This window comes from Vanellus vanellus (genome assembly GCF_965231255.1).
Source record: "Vanellus vanellus genome assembly, chromosome: 24".
NCBI lineage: Eukaryota > Metazoa > Chordata > Aves > Charadriiformes > Charadriidae > Vanellus > Vanellus vanellus.
Window position 1 is genome coordinate 2714740 of NC_138929.1, and position 17990 is coordinate 2732729.

The window sequence follows — 17990 nt, forward strand, 5'->3', positions numbered from 1 at the left end:
CAGATTTTCTATTTCTCCCGCTTCCACAAAGTTTACTTGCGGGCCTCGAAGCTGTGATGGAAATGTAATGCAATTCCAGCTCTCGGGAGGGTAAGAATTAGGACCTTCTAAAAGTGAGAAATAAAGCTCTGAAAGAGAGACAGACCCTCTTTCCTCCCCGCTCAGCCTTTAGCCATATCAACCCTTTAAAATAGTTTAAGCAGATAATATTTCAGAAGAACTTACTTTCAGGACTCCAGTCTATTGGCTCTCTGGACTGAAAACTGGACCCGCAAAACATGTTCCCTGCAATTGCAACGTTTATCTCATCTGGAAAAGTGCTCACCCATTGCTGCCCCTTACAAGCCAAACCAAGCAGTTAAAGTGTCACTTAACATTCTAGAGAATGTGAAATATATTGTACATTGTCAACTCCCCAAAACCATAAAACTAACTTTATGGACCTCACGTGACTTTTGAGAGCCAGTGAGGGGTATCTGTCTGAGGTCTGGGCGATTTTTACGATCTAACTTCTAGATAAAACCCTATCCATTTGACATCTAAATGTCATACCCACTTTTGGTATAGTTTGCTATTGGTAAAAAAAAAAAAAAAAAAAAAAAAAAGGAAAAAAATATCAAGGGAAGGCGAGCAAATGGTTTGGGATCTGACAGTCCACTTCACATCCCTCTCAAAATCACTTAAGAAGTACCTAAACAGTGGGAGATTAAGTTTGGTAAGTTTTAAGCTCCAACTTTACTTGCTACGAACAAAAAGCCTAAGCTGTATTGTAGAGATGTCAGTGGCGTTTTGCCAAATCGAGCGACTTTAAACCGGAGTATCTCGTGCCTTGTTAGATTCCCTAGGTAGCGAAATGGCAACATTTGCCATCTTTGATGATGTTAAATTATCTGCAGCCGAAACGACTCGTTGTAGTAAGTGTCAGTAGTTACAGAGCTGTGAGCTGTTATTTACATGTTGAGGCAGAGAGGAGGAGGTAAAAGCAGAAAGCACAATAAACCGGGGACGAGAGGTCGCGGAGAGAGTACAGCTTAGCACAGAAATGCATTATATATATATACATGGTTTATATATATATAATAAATATATCTATACAAACACACAGATATGTAATTCTATAGAACACGGGTTTACGTGGACCTATAGGCGGATATAAATACCTCTCGCTTTTAAAATGTGCCTGTGCGTTGTGTAGATCTGTATCTGACAATTCCAGCAATCCGCCGGGGAAGCGTTTATACCGGGTTATTGCAACTTGAAGGACTTGAAACCAGTTTGCCTGCTACTGTGGGATGTGCGTGGTGGGGGGGGTGTCGTGTTGTTTTGGGGGAGACGGCGTTTGGGGCAGTGTGTGTGTGTGTGTGTGGGGGGGGGTGTTGCGTTTTATTCCCGTGCGGTGCCAGGAGGGTGTTGGAGGTGAATATTTGGTGTTTCTGAGCTCCCAAGGAGCTGCCCAGGAGGGGCTGCAGCTCCGCCGAGAGCTCCCAGTACAGGCTCAGCTCCATGCCCGGCACCGCTCCGGCTTTAGCCTGTGCCGCAAGTCTCAGAGGTTGTGTAGAAAGTGCAACTGGGAGCCTTTGTGAATAGGAGAAACGTTTATTTGACTTCAAGTAAAGCTACAAACAAATACAAAAAGCTTATTGGCAAAGTACTAACAGGCAGCTAGACATGACAGATGCCATTTTTACACATAACATTGCATTCACTCTGCCCACTACAAACCGTCTATTAGTCACATCAGAAATATTTCTAGTATTTACAAACATTAGAGCACTCTATGGTTGGTCCGATTTTATACATATTTTTTTTTTTTAATAGTGAAGTTTACCCACGTCTAAGAGTACGTCTCGGAATTAGCCTGGGACTAGAAATCCTGGCCTGAAGTTTGAACTAAAACACAGACTGGACAATTTTAAGACAGAAAGATACAAGAGCTTTTTCCTTTTTTTTTTTTTTAATTTTTTTTCTATTTTTTCCCTTTTTTTTTACATTTTTGCTTGGTTTTTTAGATTTTTTTTTCTGCGACTGTAGTGCAGGAACCCCCGATTTTAGCTTAGGCAGAGAAGAACTCACCCAAAAGCAGTAAACTCAGGAAAGGGGAAAAAAACCCAACAAATAAACAAACAATCGTATCTGTTCTCAATTTATAAATAAGTTATAACATTTAAAGGGCTCACATAAAACATGCTAGCTTTCCAGAAAGCATCAAGAGAGCACGGACACATACATTTATAAGAACAACAAGAGCATGAGGAGCATCTGGAAATAAAATTTAATTAAAAAAAAAAAGTTTTTTTTTTAAGAAAAAAAAAAAAAAAGCAGAACACGACATGAACTCAGTCCTGGGATAACGGTACCATACGCGTTGTTTTAGAATATCAACAACATGCCGAAAAGAAGGTGCCTCACTGTACAGTACTCCGAAACTAAGATCTGCGGCGCTTTATTTATTTATTTACGTGGTTGGTTTTTTTTTTTTTTTTCCTCTTCTCCTCTTCTTTCCTCGATATTCCTCCTCTAGAATTTATGGCTGAAAGGCGCTGCCCGCCGAGGCTAAGCTCATGCTTTTCAGTTTATTATCCTTCTTCCATTTCATCCTCCTGTTCTGGAACCAGATTTTGATCTGGCGCTCGGAGAGGCAGAGAGCGTGAGCGATCTCTATTCTCCTCCTGCGGGTGAGATATCTATTGAAGTGGAATTCCTTTTCCAACTCCAGGGTCTGGTAGCGAGTGTACGCTGTCCTCGCCCTCTTACCGTCTGGTCCAGTCATGTCTGAATAACACGGACAACAGCGGGGTTTGGGTTTCTGCTTTCTGCTATGTTTTTTTTTTTTTTTTTATCCTTAAGGCTATTTTTTTTTTTTTTATAATACCGAGGTAAAATATTCGCCTTCTTCGGGCAGCTAGGAAAGCTGCTTATTCCCCAAATAACAGCCCCCCCCCCGCCTTCTTTCTCGCACACCCCCAGACACGTGTAAATCCCCCCACCCTTGGCCCCTCCAGAACCGACATTCGCAACTCAATATTCGTAATTTAACTGGAGAAGCGAGATCTTGAAATCTCCTTTTTCCGCCTCTCCCTGGGTGTTTCTGGCTCTGTTGCAGGGGCATCTGGTTTACTGCTGCTTTCTTTTCTCCAGGAGAAAATCGGGGCGGAGGAGGGGGGGGGGGGGGGGTCGCTCTTCCCCGTGTATCTCCTCGCAATTTTGGTTTTGTCAAGAGCAGATTGTCAAGAATACACCCAGCAAAATCAGAGTAGGAAAGGACTGAGAGACCCATCTGTGCATATAATGCCATTTTAATGGTCAATTCTTTCCTTTCCTCTCTCCCCCCACCCCCCAAGGAACACCCCCTTCCCTCAAATTTTAAATTACCTTCTCCCACCATCCGCATAGAGCTTAGAGCTCGAAATAAGCGCACATTTCGCGGCAAGAATAGCGAAACTAAAATAAAATCGCCCCCCCTCCAGGCGCCAGAGGCAGCTTTAAAGCAGCGATCAGAGCAAGAAATACAAAAGCAATAAATAGCTGCGTTTCTGATCAAAGCGCCTCCACCGAATAAAAGGAAGGAGAGGGGGCAAAAAAAAAAAAAAAAAAAAAAAAGGAGTGGGGGGGTGGGGAGGGAAAAGGGGGGGGGGGGAGAAACACAAGAGAAAAAAGAGAGGGGTGTGCGAAAATAAACAACAACAACGACAACGACGGAAAAAGAAGTAGCTGTACCATGGCTAATGTGAAGTTTCCTCATCCAAGGGAATATCTGAGGTGCCTGCCCTTCTGTTGCTGCGGTGGAGGTTGCGATGGGCTCTGCCTGCGCTCGGGGGATGCTGCTGCTTATTGGAGTGCCCTCGTCGGCTCCCGAGGACGCGCTGGTCTCGTCTAGTTCTGTGAAATTTGTGTTGGTGGTGCTGGCAGAAGTAGCTTGGTCGGAGGGGGACGGGGCGGGTTTGCCTCCATGGCTCTCGCTGTTGGAGCAGGGAAGGGAGTCGGGAGAAGATAAGGAGCAGCTAGACGCCTGTCTAAACCTGCTCTCCTGAGCTGGAGAAGGGAAACCGCGGGAGCTCTCCCCCACAGCCCCAAAGTGACTAGAGGAGGCTGAGCGGTTGATGCTAAGGTCCATCCCATTGTAGTTGTAGCCATAAGAGCTGGAATGCATGGTGCTTGAATCTCTGTAAGAACCGTTCATGGAACTGCTGGTCCCATAATTTAGTAACTGATAGTCGGGGCCATTTGGGTAGCGCCCTGAGAACGAGTTTACAAAGTAAGAGCTCATTTGGGTTATTTTGGAGGGCTTGATTTGTGGCTCGTGGTCGTTATAACCCTGTGCTTGACGATTTATGATGTATTAATGAATTATAGCAATGCACTGTACTTCGTTTTTGCTATGTATGCGGCCAAATATGGGGGGAGGGTGGGGGTGCGTTTGGGAATCACGTGCTTTTGTTGACCAGTCGTAAATTCTCACTGATGACCTCAAGAGGTAATTCATGCTCTATGGTTACAAATAATGACGATCGCGGAGTCGTTTAGGCCCAAAGTCGGTGCGCGGCGCCCCAAATCCCCGGGCGCGCCGGCGCGCGCTCGCCCCCCACCTTGGCGGAGCGCGCCACCTGCCGGCCACGCGGGGACACGCAGCGCGCGCGCGGGAGGGGGGGGGACACACGGACACACACACACACACACACACACACGCGGGACCTCTGCACCCCCAAACCCGCCGCCGGCGGCTTCTGCTCCGCACCCCCCCAACACCTCTTTTATTCTCCTTTTCCTTCCTAAAAATCCAGGCAGAGATGAAAAGCGCGCGCTGGTGGGGGGGAGGGGGGGTCTCCTGCTCGCGTGTCCGCCTTCCCCGCGTGGGTCTTCTCCCCCGGCTCCTTTTCTTTATTAAACTCTTAATTTCTTCCTTCGTCACACCGCCGGGGAAGTTTGAGAGGCAGCGAAGGATGAGGTGTCGGGTCGCTGCGAGGCCGGGCAGTCTTCTCTTTTAATATTGGAAAGGTTGGGGGGGGGGGGGGGGGGGGGCAAGGAGAAGCTGCAAATAGCGGAGGGGGGAGCGTGGCTGCTTGGGTTTATTTCGCGTGGTTATTGTCAGGAAAAGCCGAGGTTTCTTGCACGCTGAGCGTGGAGCCAGCGATGCGGTCGCACCTTAATTTTGAAGGAAAAAAAAAAAAAAATACAAAAAAGGGGGGGTGGGGGGGAAGAGGTGTTGGGGAAGACGAGGGGAAAATAAAGGAAAAGAAGGGAAAGTCCAGCCGGTGGAACTGGTTGACAACGTTGCTTTTAGGATATTCTTGTTCCTGAGCGTTTCACGTCCTCTTTGAACACAGCGTTGTGCTACGTGGTTTTTCCTTTCCATTTGCTAACCTGCAAGGAATATTGGGGAGCAAAAGCACTCTGAAATTGGTAAAAACGTTGTGAAAGAGCTGTGCTTTGTTAAGCGTTACTTTCCTTTTTTTTTGCTTTCCTTTTCTTCTTTTCTCTCTCTCTGTCCCTTTTTTTTTTTTTTTTTTTTTCCAAGGCAGTTTAGGAATTTCATATGCTTGTCTGCAACTCATTGGAAATTATGCGCCATATTGAAAGTGACATATAATTATAATAATTACGGGCAATGAAAAGCGTGGCAATAATAGTAAATGTCCTACAGCTGTGAAGCTTCTGCATGAATTGATTTTAAAAGTGACTGACATTAAACCAGCTTGTGGCATGGGGGAATGCATTCATACATAGGTATTTCTTGTGGGTAGTGGGGAAAGGGGATGGGAGGCAGGAGATACTGTTACATCGCGTTTTCCCCCTGTGAAGCTGCAGAAAACGGTATCCGAAATAGGCTGGGCTGGTCGCTTGCTTCCAGTCCTAAATCCCCTTCAGAAAAAAAGCACTTCCTTTCGTTTAATTCCCCAAACCCAGGAAAAGTTTGCCATTTGCATGCGCGAGATTCCTCTTTGATACGGAGCAGAAACGTTCCCCATCCCATCCCGAGCAAAGTCAGCCTCTCAAAAGGAGCCATTGAAAACGCTTTCAAGTGAAAATAAAAATCTACTCTTTTAAAAGAGCTCATTAGACTTAGTTTAGGGTTTTTTTTCCACCTTTATTTCCCCTTTAAACGCAAGCTATATTCCTGGAGCTGAGAAGCTCCTCGTTTCGCAGGGCAAATTCCCTTGAAATCTGGACTTTTTTGCAATACACTTCACTTTGATTTGGGTATATGAAGTAAGGGACCAGATGTTTGAAAGATGCTAGGCAAATGTTAGGTATCTTTGGTAGATAAATGAGAGCATATTTTTGCCCGTTTCCTTGATTTATTATGTATATGGAGAGCGTTTCGTCATAACTCTTTGTACTGTAACAATAAAAAAGAGCGATACTAAAGCAGAATGTCAGCGAGGAAATACTATTGGTGAAAGGTCTTCCATTTAAGATTAGACAAAAAGAGGGAAAACCAGATTTATCTCTCCACTGTAACTTCCGTGTGCTTGGAGTTGCTTGTCCTTGCAGATTAGAAGACAGTGTCATACAGAGAGAAGCAAGGCTTTCTTTACAACTCTCTGCTCCTTAAGAATGGCAAGTTCCCCTGGAAAAGGGAAAGATAATAATACTAATGACAGGGCGGTGTGCGCGAGATCGAAGACTTTGTTTTTATTAGAGAATTCCATGTTCATACCTAAGACAAACTTCAAACACAACACGTACAAAAATTAATAAAATATAACTTTTTTTTTGTTGCTGTTGCTGTTGTTGCTTTTGCATCCTTTTAGGTAGTACTCGTTCTTTCAGTAGATTTTCCTTTTTTTAAAAAAAAAAAACAAACAAACAAAACAAAACAACAAAACTAATTACAAAGACCCCAGGGCTTGATTAATTTACCAAAGGAAAAAAAAAAAAAAAAGAAAAATGAAAGAAACCCCTATGTCAACCGTGCATGAAACATTTTTACAAAATTAAGACAACAAACACCCCAAATGACATATATTGCAGCACTTCCATTAAATACAAGAGTTAGCAGATTACTAACAGTGACACCAAGGGTAGAAACACGGGTAGGAGTCCTTTTTTTTTTTTTGTCTTTTCTCTTTCCCTTTCTTTTCCTCCTTCTCTCTCTATCTCTTCACTTTTTTATTATTATTATTTCATTTCAGGGGGGTGGAGTGGGAGGGGAGGGAGGTCTAGGAAGGAAAAAAAAAAATTAAAAAACGCAACTAGAAGCCTGATTTTTTTTTTCTTTTTTTTTTTTGCTGGACACGACACCACTGGGAACACAAGTCCATGGCATTGGTGGCCCAAACTTTCTAGCTGTTGCCACTGCTGCAGAGGGCTTGTCCCACCAATGTGCAGGTTCTCCCTGTCCTCGCAGCCAGCCCACACCCCCCTCATCCTCTCGGCTCTCACACACACTCACTCACTCCCTCTCTATTTCTTTTTTTTTTTTTTTGTGTGTGTTTTAAATAATACTTTCACTCCGCTGTTTTCTCCTCCTCCTCCTCCGCGCTCAGTTGCGAGGAGTTGAGCAATTTATTCTCTTTTTTCCACTTCATCCTGCGGTTCTGGAACCAAATTTTGATCTGCCGCTCCGTCAGGCAGAGGGAATGGGCGATCTCGATCCGCCGGCGCCGGGTCAGGTAGCGGTTGAAGTGAAATTCCTTCTCCAGCTCCAGGGTCTGGTAGCGGGTGTAGGTCTGGCGGCCTCGGCGGCCGCTGGGCCCGAAGGAAGAACCTGTGACACCCGCAAAAAAAAAAAAAAAGGAAGAAAATAGGAAAAAGTAGGAAAAAAAATAGGAACAAAATAGGAACAAAAAAAGGGGGGGGGGGGAGAAAAAGAAAAAAAAAAAGAGGAAAGGAAAAAGAGGGAAAGCCCTGAGGTTTAGTGGATCCGCGGAGATGCTGGGTAATCCGCGGGGATGCTACGCCCCGCACCGCGGCTGTGTGCGGAGGGGTGTGTGCCCGCTCCCCTGCCCTTCCAAAAGCTTTGGCCAACCCCAAAATCAGCCCCATGGTGGCGAACCCCTCCGTGAGCGCAGGGAGATTCCCTGGCCGGGCCGCATCCGCGGAGCATCCGCAACCGCGCTGCAGGCAGCGGGGCAGAAGGGTTAATGCTGAACTTGCCAGGCTGCAGGCAGGGCTGGGGGAGACAGGGCAAGATCTATCTTATTCCGGCATGAAAAATCGCAAGGTGTTCTCCCCCCCCCCGCCCGCCCTCGCTATTTTCCACCCTACCGGCAACTGTAATAGATCTGAGCATTTAAGCAATAATGAAGTGAATCGATCTACCCAAACTCTACATTAAAGAGGACACAACACTTTATGTCCCTGCGCTAATGGACATCAATTTGGAACTTAAAAGGCAACAAATGCATCTAAACATGGGAAGGAGGGGGGTGAGCCTCTATTATCCCCCCCACCCCCCCTTTTTTTTCCTGATTGAGGAAACAGCACTTAAAGAAGTCATATATCACCGGGGGGGGGGGGAAATTCTCCCCAGGCAGACTTTTCATTATGTGCGAGTTTCATTAAAAATGTAGCCCTCTCCTTTCAAATATTTAAAGACTTTTATATTATTTAACTCCGGATCGGGTAGCCAGCGAGAGAGGGAGCTGCGTGGGGGTGTGGGTCTGTGCGTGTGTAAAGTCATCCAGATCTGATTTAGAAAAGATATCTCCCTGTGCGTGTGGGGGAAAGACAGAGACAAATCGTTGTAGCTGAGTGACACGCAAACTGGAATGTGAGGGGGAAAAAAAAAAAAAAAAAGAGGGGGGGGTGAAGAAATACTGTCTGGGGGTTTAAATACGGAGCAAACTTTTTAGCTGGGGGGGTGGGGGTTGCTGGGGGAAAATACTTCAGCGGCGTGAAGTTTTGGTGCGTGTCAAGGAGCAAGTTGGAGCCTCTCGTGTCGCCTAACTTCCCCGCTGGAAGTTTGGGCTCTAAAGTGAACCTTATTCCTGCTTCCCTCGCTCGCTCGCTCTCTCTCTCTCTGGCGGTAACAAATAAGAAAGGGGGGGAGGAGATTGATGTATTTATTTCTGTAAAAGAGTAAACTCACTATTGCAAGAGTTCATCCGCTGCATCCAGGGGTAAACCGGGGCGGAACACTTTTGCTCCTCGCTCTCTCCGAACACAGTTTTGCTCTGCGCGCAGTCCGACTTGCGCGGCTCGGGGGCGAAGGGCACCTCGTCCAGGGTGGGGGGGCCGCACGCAGGGTCCTTCTCCCTGAAAAACCCGCCGGCCCCATAGTCACAGGCGGAGCTGCGGCTGTAGGCTCCGTTGCTTTGCTGGTAGTAAGGAGAGGAGGTATAGCCCTTCTCCTGGACGCCCGTGGCTCCATAGGTGGTGGGGTAGTGCCTCAAAGGATCCGCATAGCCCGAGGGATATAGCGGGATCTGTCCCAGGAAGGGCTCCTGCCCCGCCGCCAGACTCACCGGGAAGGTCGAGTTGACAAAATAAGAACTCATTGGAAGGAGCCTGCCGTCCTTTCCCGGCTTTATGATTTGTTGTGTTTTATAGTCCAAGTGGTTTAGCTATTAGTAGTATATCGGAGATTGGGTTTTAGCTGAAGGGAGATGGCGTGGTGCCAGCGAGGGACACAAGGAAATACAACCATCTGATCATGGGCTGACCAATAGCAGGCGCCTGAGGTTGCAAAATAGCACCCATGAGGAGCTGAGATTGCACCAGGGACCCCAAGAACAAACCATCCACCCCCTCTTCCCTTCCTTTTAAACAACAGAAATGCACCCCCTTAACCAAATATATAATATCTGCCGAAAGAAACATTCCCGGCGCTCTCGGAGCTTCATAAATAAATAAACGCGTTCCCCCCCCGCCCCCCCTCCTCCCCCGGAGCTCAGCGCGGGGGTGTGCGAGAGCCCGTCTGCACGGATGGCGGTGTGCGCGCCTATATGTATTTACACACATCTAACGTATACAAATACCCGCTGTAAGGGGGAAGGGGGGGGGGGGGGGAAGTTAATTCTTCGCATTCGGAAAACTTTAACCCCTAGTGTTTGCAAATCGTCCTGAAATGTCTGGGTACTTTAACTGCGTTAAAGGAAAAAAAAAAAAAAAAAAGTTTTTTGTGCGTGTGTGTGAACTTTGCAAGGAGGAGATCCCGTCGGGTTGATTAACTTAGATTTGCTGTAGGAGAAGAAATCGGTTTTGACAACTTATTTCGGTTCATGTTTATCTAATTACCATAGATTAGCATTGCCTGGTTGGGAAAGATGCGCCCGCGTGAACCAAACCTTCCGTTTTTCCTTTCTCTTTTTTTTTCTGCAAAAGCTCCGTATTCGGGAGATAAATGGAAAATCGAAGTATTTCCTTTATCCCTTGCTAAATCCTCATCTCCTCCAGAGTCCGGTACCGCATTGTGCCCTCTTGCGTTTTTTTGTTAATACCAAATCTATGCCCGACCTTTTATGGCTAAAAAGAAACCTTGGGTTACAGTCAAAAGCTGAGTTTATTGATTGTTACCGATAGAGATTATTTTTTTTTAACGAGAGGAAAGCTGGCGGTGTGACGAGGCTGCTGCCTTGGAGGTGCGCAGAGACCCCGCGGTTTTGCACACACGACCCCCTCTCTGAGCCCGTCCCCGCTGCAAAATACCTATTTTTGCAAAGTTGAAAGGCTGGAAGGGATAAGCCCGAAAGTCTTGAGCAATTCCCAGCCACCCTAAAAGCTACACTTTGCTCTGGGGTTCGCCTGTCTCGGATTTGCCCGGATTTCCTCGCCAGAGATGTGCTCTGCTCTACCTGGTGCATATCCCCCCTCAGAACCCTGTTTGCTCAAGGTAGAAATGGATTTCTGACCGTCGCCTTCACCCCCCACCCCCACCCCCTTCTTTTTTTTTTTTCCAATGGGAAAATCAGAGCGATCTCACAGGAAAAAAAAAAAAAAACAAACAAAAAAAACACACACACACAAAAAAAAAATCAACCAACAAACAAACAAAAACCCACCAAACCCCAAACCAAACCTAAATTAAAGCCAGGACTGTCCTCCGATCATTTGCGTTTTGTCAAGGATTTGTTTCCTGTCCGAATTTGTAGCCATCTGTCTGTCGGGTCTTATATGCAATGAAATGACACGCCTTATAATACACACTCCCCTGTACTTGAATCTGTGAATGTGTGTGCTACAAATCTAGAATTACATATATTACATGGTGACTGTAGAGCTGCCAATGCGGTTCTCTCTGACGGAGCTTTAAGTATCTACGAAACTAGTATCTTATTACAAGATAATTTATTTTAAACATCATGTTTACAGCAGCAAAGCCAAGATTGTTTCATGCCACGGCTGCAATGAACATTTCGACTGAAACGTAATCCTTATAATTCAAGGAAATAACACGCAAAGGAAGTAGTTTTCCATCCTCCACCCCCTCTCTGACTGATATCTCTTATATTTGTTCTTGCAGAGTTTCCCTTTGTGCATGGAATGGACCCAAACTTACGTAGATCGGCTTTATTGGTATGCAAGGAAAAAAAAAAAAAAAAAAAAAAGGAGATTGAAAGGGAACGATGACTAGAGAAGAAAAAAAAAAGGCTCGGATGAGAGCCTGAAGTTAACTGCTTTGCAGGAACCGAACAGCTCATACGTTTGATAGAGTTACGCAATATTTGTAGCTCTGCAAAACCAGCGATTATCTGACATGATCAGCTCCGCATGCAAATTTTGGGCTAAGAAATGGGATGTCCTGATAATTCAATGCGTGAGTACATCTGCTGAAAATGTTTGCTCTAATATTTTCTCTCACTCCTCGCGATTGCTCTGCAAATAAAACCCTCGAAATTGTTTGAAAAAAAAAAAAAAAAAACCTTCCCCAGTTTTACCGTATTAAAATACTGCTCATCCTAGTACCTTTGTGGCTATAACAGGCTTTTTACGTAGTTTGACAGCCGACGTTTAAAAGAAAATAAAAATGCACTAATTGAAGCTGACCGCTTGCTAATTGCTTATTGCTGACATCTTAGTCGCGCCATAAATAAAAAATAATACGTGTCCTCTCTTAGAAGGAGGATGAGCCTATAGGTGGTTATTAGGGGGAGAAAAAGAAAATAGGAGAACTTGGTTCCCAACGTGAAAAAAACCCCAACGCCTGTCATAGTTTTCATCTTCCGGAGGGTCAGGCCCGCGGTCTAATTGATTTGCCACCTATAATACATGTAAATACGAGCAGAGGTCTTAAACAGCACTAAATCTCAGAGAACTGAATGTTTAGCGCAGAGGTGGTTTCTATTCCCAGTTCAACAGCTTTACAAGAAGGGGAGGAAAAAAAAGAAAGGAATTTAAATGTTGGGTTATTAGTGTAGCCGTTTAACAGACGCTCTCCTGCCTTCCCCGCTAAAGTCCGAAGGTAAATCTCAGAGCGATTTTGTGAATATATTTTCTTTGGACGCCTCTAGCGCCAGCCCAGCCGGAGGGAGACACACACAGAGCAATACCGGTTGCAGAAGCGAGCTTACACAGTAGCCCTTAAGTTAGACCCGTCTTTGAGGGCACCGATGGGCACATCTTTATTCAGTCTTTGGCCCCATCTCCTCAAAAACAGGCGCAGGGTTTGCTAACAAGGAGCAATAAAGCGGGGAAGTTGCGAGAGAGGTGGTATAACACATTTCATTGCGCTGGGCAGGCGGCTTTCCCCTCCTGACAGACATCACTCAACTGGCAGGGTATAAATACAGATAAAGAGAAGTATTTACAGTATGTATAACCCCAGCTCTCTGCCCAAGGAAGGTCCCGCTTTTTGTCGCTTTGCTTTTCTGGCCAGCAAACGCCAACCCCACCGAGCAGAGGCAGGCAGATAGATGAGGGGATTAAAACAACACCCAAATATTTCGAAACGCAAACAGAACAGAGCATTGCTTGTGTGAAAGCTAAACCCGCTAAGAACTTGGTAGAAAGTTGAGTGCAGTTGGTTCCAATAAAAAATGAAACTCTTTTTTTTTCATGTGGAGCTGGAATTCCCGATCCTTCTGAAGTGAGAACACAGCGGGGGTTTCCCTACCGAGGGACTTATTGCAGCCATAAAGTCAAGCCAACACCACGAAAACATTTGAAAAAACCCCTTGTTCCTGGAGTCAGACATAGAAAACCATTGGCAGCAGAGAAGCCTCCTCTGTAATGCTCATGCACACCCAAAATCGCCTCGGAAAAAAAGCCCGACAAAGCCATGTAGAGTTCCAGGGTTGGAGTATTTAAAACAATGATCCCTGAAGGTGTAAAAAAATACCCACTCTCCCCGCGCATAACCGCCTGAAACTTAATTTCCAGCAATTTAAGTTTAATTTACCTGACTTCCCGTGCAGTGCATAATAACCTTGTTAATGGGATCTTTGAAAAGAAGCAATAATAATCTACCATTGTTCCATTAAAGAGTGCAGCTAATTATTAACAACAAAAAAAGGGGGGGGGGGTGGGCGGGGGAGGAGGGGAAGGCGGAGGGGAGAGGGATATTGGGGGAGTCAAAATGCATCCAGACCGAAGTATTTCCGCGAAAGTAAACCCGAGAAAAGGGGGGGAGGGGGGTAGAAGTGGTCAAATAATATTGGGAACACAGGGAGAAGGAGAGGAAAAGGCGAGACGGATCATGGAAGGGGGAAGGCGAATGCTGGGGGGTGTTGGGAATTACAGCATGGAACAAGTTAATCATGGCTGTTGCTGGTCAAAAGAGCGAAACTTTTTTTCCTCCTTTTTTTTTTTTTTTTTTTTTTTTAACATAGTCCCTGGGCATCTCACTTTCTTCGAGAAAATGTCCTTAGTCTAGACGTAAACAGTTGCCAGGAAACTGTGTGGTAGAAGGAGAAAACGAGAGGGAGAAAGCGAGAGGGAGGGAGGGAGAGAGAGAAACCTTTTAAAATAACAGACACGCATTGTCCCTTCAAAGCCTACAGTAACTTAAAAGTGATTCGTCGTCTGCCTTTACTCCCTGCTCTTTCCCCAGCAACCACCTCAATTCTGTGTACACGACTTGACATATCTTTTCCAGACCCCACCGAAATGACCACTCGAAGCAATAAATAAATAAAAGCTCCTCTGCCTTCTATGATGAGCTGAAATCCCCTTCGCCCCGGACGTCATGATTGCATCGCATTTTACAACATCTCCGCTTGTGTTCACGCTCAGCAACCAAGCAGCCACCTTTCATCTTCCGTGTGCATATAGACGGAGGGATGTGAGCTTTTATACGTGCATGAATGTATAGATTTGTACATACATGGCAGCGAACAGGCGCACGCGCGTATCGGGAGAGGCCGGGGGATGTATAGATCAACATGCACCTATGGGGTGCCCATAGCTCGCATGTCAGTGCACATATATGTGTGTGGGCATCCTATATATATATATATATACAGTCACTTTAAAGCCAGACATAGCGCTAAAATCACATCCACCGTTTGCAGTTCACAGCGGGGCATCAGGCCTGAAGGGTGAAACGGGGCCTGGCTCTGCCGGGAAGCGGGGGGAGAGGATGCTGGGGTCCCTGGGCCGGGGAGAGGGGAGGACAGCCAGGCCAGGCCCCCCCCCCCGCCGGGACACCGGCTGCGGGGAGCCCCCCGGGAGCCGCCGGCCGCCGCCGCCGACGGTAGATGGCAGCAGACGGCGGGGAATGGGCGAGCCCGGCGGCGGCGGCACCGGGGGGACGGCGCGGCGGGGGGCTGCCCCCGCTTTACACCGTTTTATTTTATTTTCTTAAATAAAGAAGCAGGGGAAGGTGCCAGGAGGGGAGCCAAGGCGGGAGCAGAGCAGACCTCCCTCCCTCCCCCCAAGACACACACACACCGGGGTGCACGGAGGTTTCTCGGTCATCCCACTCCGGACCGGGCTGAAATGGTTAAAAAGACCTGTCCGCACCGAGGTGCGTGGTTTCCACAAGTGGTTGCCCACGCAGGATGTGGAAGAATCGGCATAAAAGCGTTTCTAAAAGCAAGGTTTCTAAATTAAAATTTTTTATATTTTTTTTTTTTTTTTCTTACGAAGAGAGGGAAAAAAAAGGGCAACAACGAGCGCGGAGAGACTGAGGGAAAAGGGAGAACAGGCGTTTGAATCGGCATTAATTTTGTTCCCCGTGATTTATGAAAAATGTAACAGGTTCGGGAAGAAATAGCTTTTAAAAATGACTTTCTGTTTATTATTTCCACGGCTTGCGATCATTTACTCTTGTCCACATAATATTCAGGCACAGTCAGTTTAGGTGAGATAAATCGTCACGTCATAAAATGGTTTATGCTTAAGTAATGAATCTCTTCTTACTCAGTCTCGCTTCACATACACAGGTTCTTACATTATCTTATTTAAAAATCACCTCGTAACAGTAGCAATTAGTACTATATTTCAACCCCTCCGCCTTGAAATCTTGAAAAAAAAAAAAAAAACAAACCAAAAAAAAAAACCACCCACATTTATAATGACGGACAAATATTTTCCTAAACCCGAAGGCAAGCGTTAAGGTATCAGACAGGGAGAGGAGAGGGAGATTTGCACATAACCTGGTGTGGAAAAGCACCGACACACCGTGGGGCTGAAACCCAAGGCGGTATTCCGGTCGGGAAAGCCGTAAAGCCCCGTTAACACCGCAGAACGCAATTAAATACAAGGAGGTTTATTGCATCGCAACGTCAGCTTCATTTGGGAGTTTCACGAGGGAAAAAAAAAAAAAAAACAAACCAACGAGAGCACTGCGCTCTGGGTTGGCTTCATTCTTAATATCTTTTTTCTCTTTTCTTTTCTTTTCTTTCTTTTTTTTTTTTTTTTTGTTTTCCCCCGTGTTTTGTTTTTTTTTTTTTTTTTTTAAAACTAATTTCCAGAACCTTATTTCCGAGGACTGCCGCGAACTGCCCTCTCCGAAGAAACCACCCACATAATAATGACCCTGGAGAGCAACGCAAAACCCAACTGGTTTCCACACAAACTTCGCCAAATTACTGGGCTCGCCTGAAGACAGGCAAACTGGCAAGAGATTCTGCGAGGGGGGAAAAAAATAAAACACGACAACTACCCACAAAGGGTTTGGTATTTTTTTAAAGGCAGTATCTAATAGCCTCCGTCACCGAGCTACTGCAAAATCCTTCATTCCAAGTCTACTATCTCCAGGTGACATTACAGGCTTTATTTCTCCTTCTTATTCCGTTATTTTCCTTTCCGTTCTTTCTTATTTCCTTTCTTATTTTCTTCACCTCGTTCTTTCTCACTCTCCTTCTTTCTCGCCTTTTTCCTTGTTTTCATGTATTTTTTTCTATTTTCTTTCTCTATTTCTTTCTTTCCTTCTCTCCATTTCTTTCTTTACCTTTTCCCCACTCTTCTTTCTCTCTCCCTTTCTCTCTTTTTCTCACCTTTACGTCACACTTTTTCGGGGAAATTGTCACTTAAACAGCTTTCGACCACCCCTGATTTCTTCCAGTGCCTCCCTTTTTCATCACCCCACCCTTTTCTTTCTATTCCCCCCCCCCCCCCCGCCTCCCCGAGTAGAGGGATATGGGGAATGGTATAGAAAAAGGCAGTTTGACAAATGCATTTTCTCAAAGAAAAAAATTAAATGAAGAGAAACACATATTATTCCCTTACCTTTTGACGTCCATTTCTGTGGTATAAGTAAAATATATAGGGAGAGAGAGACAGCGTTTGCTTATCTGTTAGCTGACAAATATTGTCCCAACCTGATAGCCGTCGATTGCCTCTCTGACTTGTGAGAGCTTCTTGCATTTCTGTCATTTGCATAGAAAATGGAGTAACTTCCCTCTTTGAAAAATGATAGCCTCCACTCCGTCCAGAATCTCCTCTGCCCCTCCATTACTACTGAGATTCCAAATCAGCAGGCAAATTAACAGAGGAATTAAAAAAAAAAATAATAATAATAAAAAAAAATCATATAACTCTTTTGCTATGTGTGGGTGCGGAGGTGGGTGTCTATGTGTGCGTGTGGATGTGTGTATAGGCGTCCCCCCCCCGCCCCTCTCCCCTGTTTTAGCCCTATCGAGCTTATACACAAAAGTAAAAAAATGTAAAGAGGCGAGAGCCCTATAGAGGACACTGATCCGACCCAAGGTGCAGCGGACAGAAGAATGGTGCAATATAACCACATGGGAAATAATAAAAAGTTCATGTTCACGGTTAGCAGTCCACATGACCGGCTCTGGCCAATCCCAGAACCCAGCCACTCATAAAGTTCTATCACAAAGTTGTAAATTTTCATAAAACAACAAGGAATTTATTGCATTTCTTCATGACCGGTTTAACAGCAGTCTTTTTCTTAGCCGCCATCTTTTTTTTAAAACAAAAATAAAAGAATATGAAAGGGGGTTCAGGGATTTCCCCCCCCCTCCCTCCTTGGTTGCAAGTGGGGGGGTGTTGGAGAGAAATAATCGAACAACGCCTCACACGTTAGGCTACGAACAATAGCCCCCCCAGAATAAAGAGCTTGGGGTTGGGGTTGGCTTTTAACCGGGGAAAGGCACAGTAAAACAGTGGGGTTCGGGTGGGATTTTGGATGTCTTCTATTCTTTTTTTTTTTTTTTTTTTTTTTTCGCAATTGGGATCCTTTCTGCTGAAAGGGGCAATTAGCAGATTTCAGGGGGGGGAAATAAAAGAGGCAAATAAAGGCAATAAAAGCGTGGCCGGGGTGCCCATGCCTTGGGCAGAGCCGAGCCGGCGGGGTTGGTGCCCGCCGGATTCCCCACGGCCAAACACCCCCACAGAGCCGCCGGGACCCACCCGCGACCCCCCGGCTATAGCGCGGGGAGGGAAGGGGGGATGCTCCGGCAAGGTGGGTCACCCCGCCGGTAAACCGCTACCCTGGCTTTACCATTAAAGCGTCGGTGTGACTTGCTTTGCCTTTTTTTCATGGAATTCTCCCCAATTCCTCTTTGCCCCCCCCCCCCCTCGGCCGCGAGGGCCGTGCCAGGGGGGCAGCGAGCCGGGCCACTGCGGTCCGGGAGGGGGGGGGGGGTGGGGGAAGGAAGAGGGGGGCGGGTGTGTGTGTTCTGGAACCGCTGCTTTCCCCCCCC

General features: G+C 46.1%; 2 protein-coding genes and 1 long non-coding RNA gene across 3 annotated transcripts; 1 reads left to right on the forward strand and 2 right to left on the reverse strand.

The window, feature by feature from the left end:
* Positions 1–572: 572 nt before the first annotated feature.
* LOC309681331 lies at positions 573–16456 on the forward strand. Its single transcript, XR_014270026.1, has 4 exons — positions 573–715; positions 11405–11698; positions 13976–14918; positions 15795–16456. It is a non-coding gene; the product is annotated as an uncharacterized lncRNA (long non-coding RNA).
* HOXB5 (homeobox B5) lies at positions 1593–4312 on the reverse strand. The gene is made up of 2 exons (XM_082494754.1): positions 3718–4312; positions 1593–2772 (listed from the first exon to the last, which is right to left on the reverse strand). Exons 1-2 carry the CDS (start codon positions 4265–4267, stop codon positions 2525–2527), a joined length of 798 nt encoding a protein of 265 aa, XP_082350880.1. The 5' UTR covers positions 4268–4312; the 3' UTR covers positions 1593–2524.
* HOXB6 (homeobox B6) lies at positions 6610–17025 on the reverse strand. Its single transcript, XM_082495180.1, has 3 exons — positions 16552–17025; positions 9032–9618; positions 6610–7708 (listed from the first exon to the last, which is right to left on the reverse strand). The coding sequence occupies exons 2-3, from the start codon at positions 9438–9440 to the stop codon at positions 7449–7451; spliced, it is 669 nt and encodes a 222-aa protein (XP_082351306.1). The 5' UTR covers positions 9441–9618; positions 16552–17025; the 3' UTR covers positions 6610–7448.
* Positions 17026–17990: the final 965 nt, after the last annotated feature.

Bases quoted from the DNA above. Each gene is read 5' to 3' on its own strand.
- HOXB5 (XM_082494754.1), bottom strand. From the start codon at position 4,267: ATGAGCTCTTACTTTGTAAACTCGTTCTCAGGGCGCTACCCAAATGGC. The intron at 2,773-3,717 runs GTACAGCTACTT...CGTGTTATTCAG, and splicing joins GAAACTTCACATTAGCCATG to ACATGACTGGACCAGACGGT.
- HOXB6 (XM_082495180.1), bottom strand. From the start codon at position 9,440: ATGAGTTCTTATTTTGTCAACTCGACCTTCCCGGTGAGTCTGGCGGCG. The intron at 7,709-9,031 runs GTGAGTTTACTC...CGGGTGTCACAG, and splicing joins GCGGATGAACTCTTGCAATA to GTTCTTCCTTCGGGCCCAGC.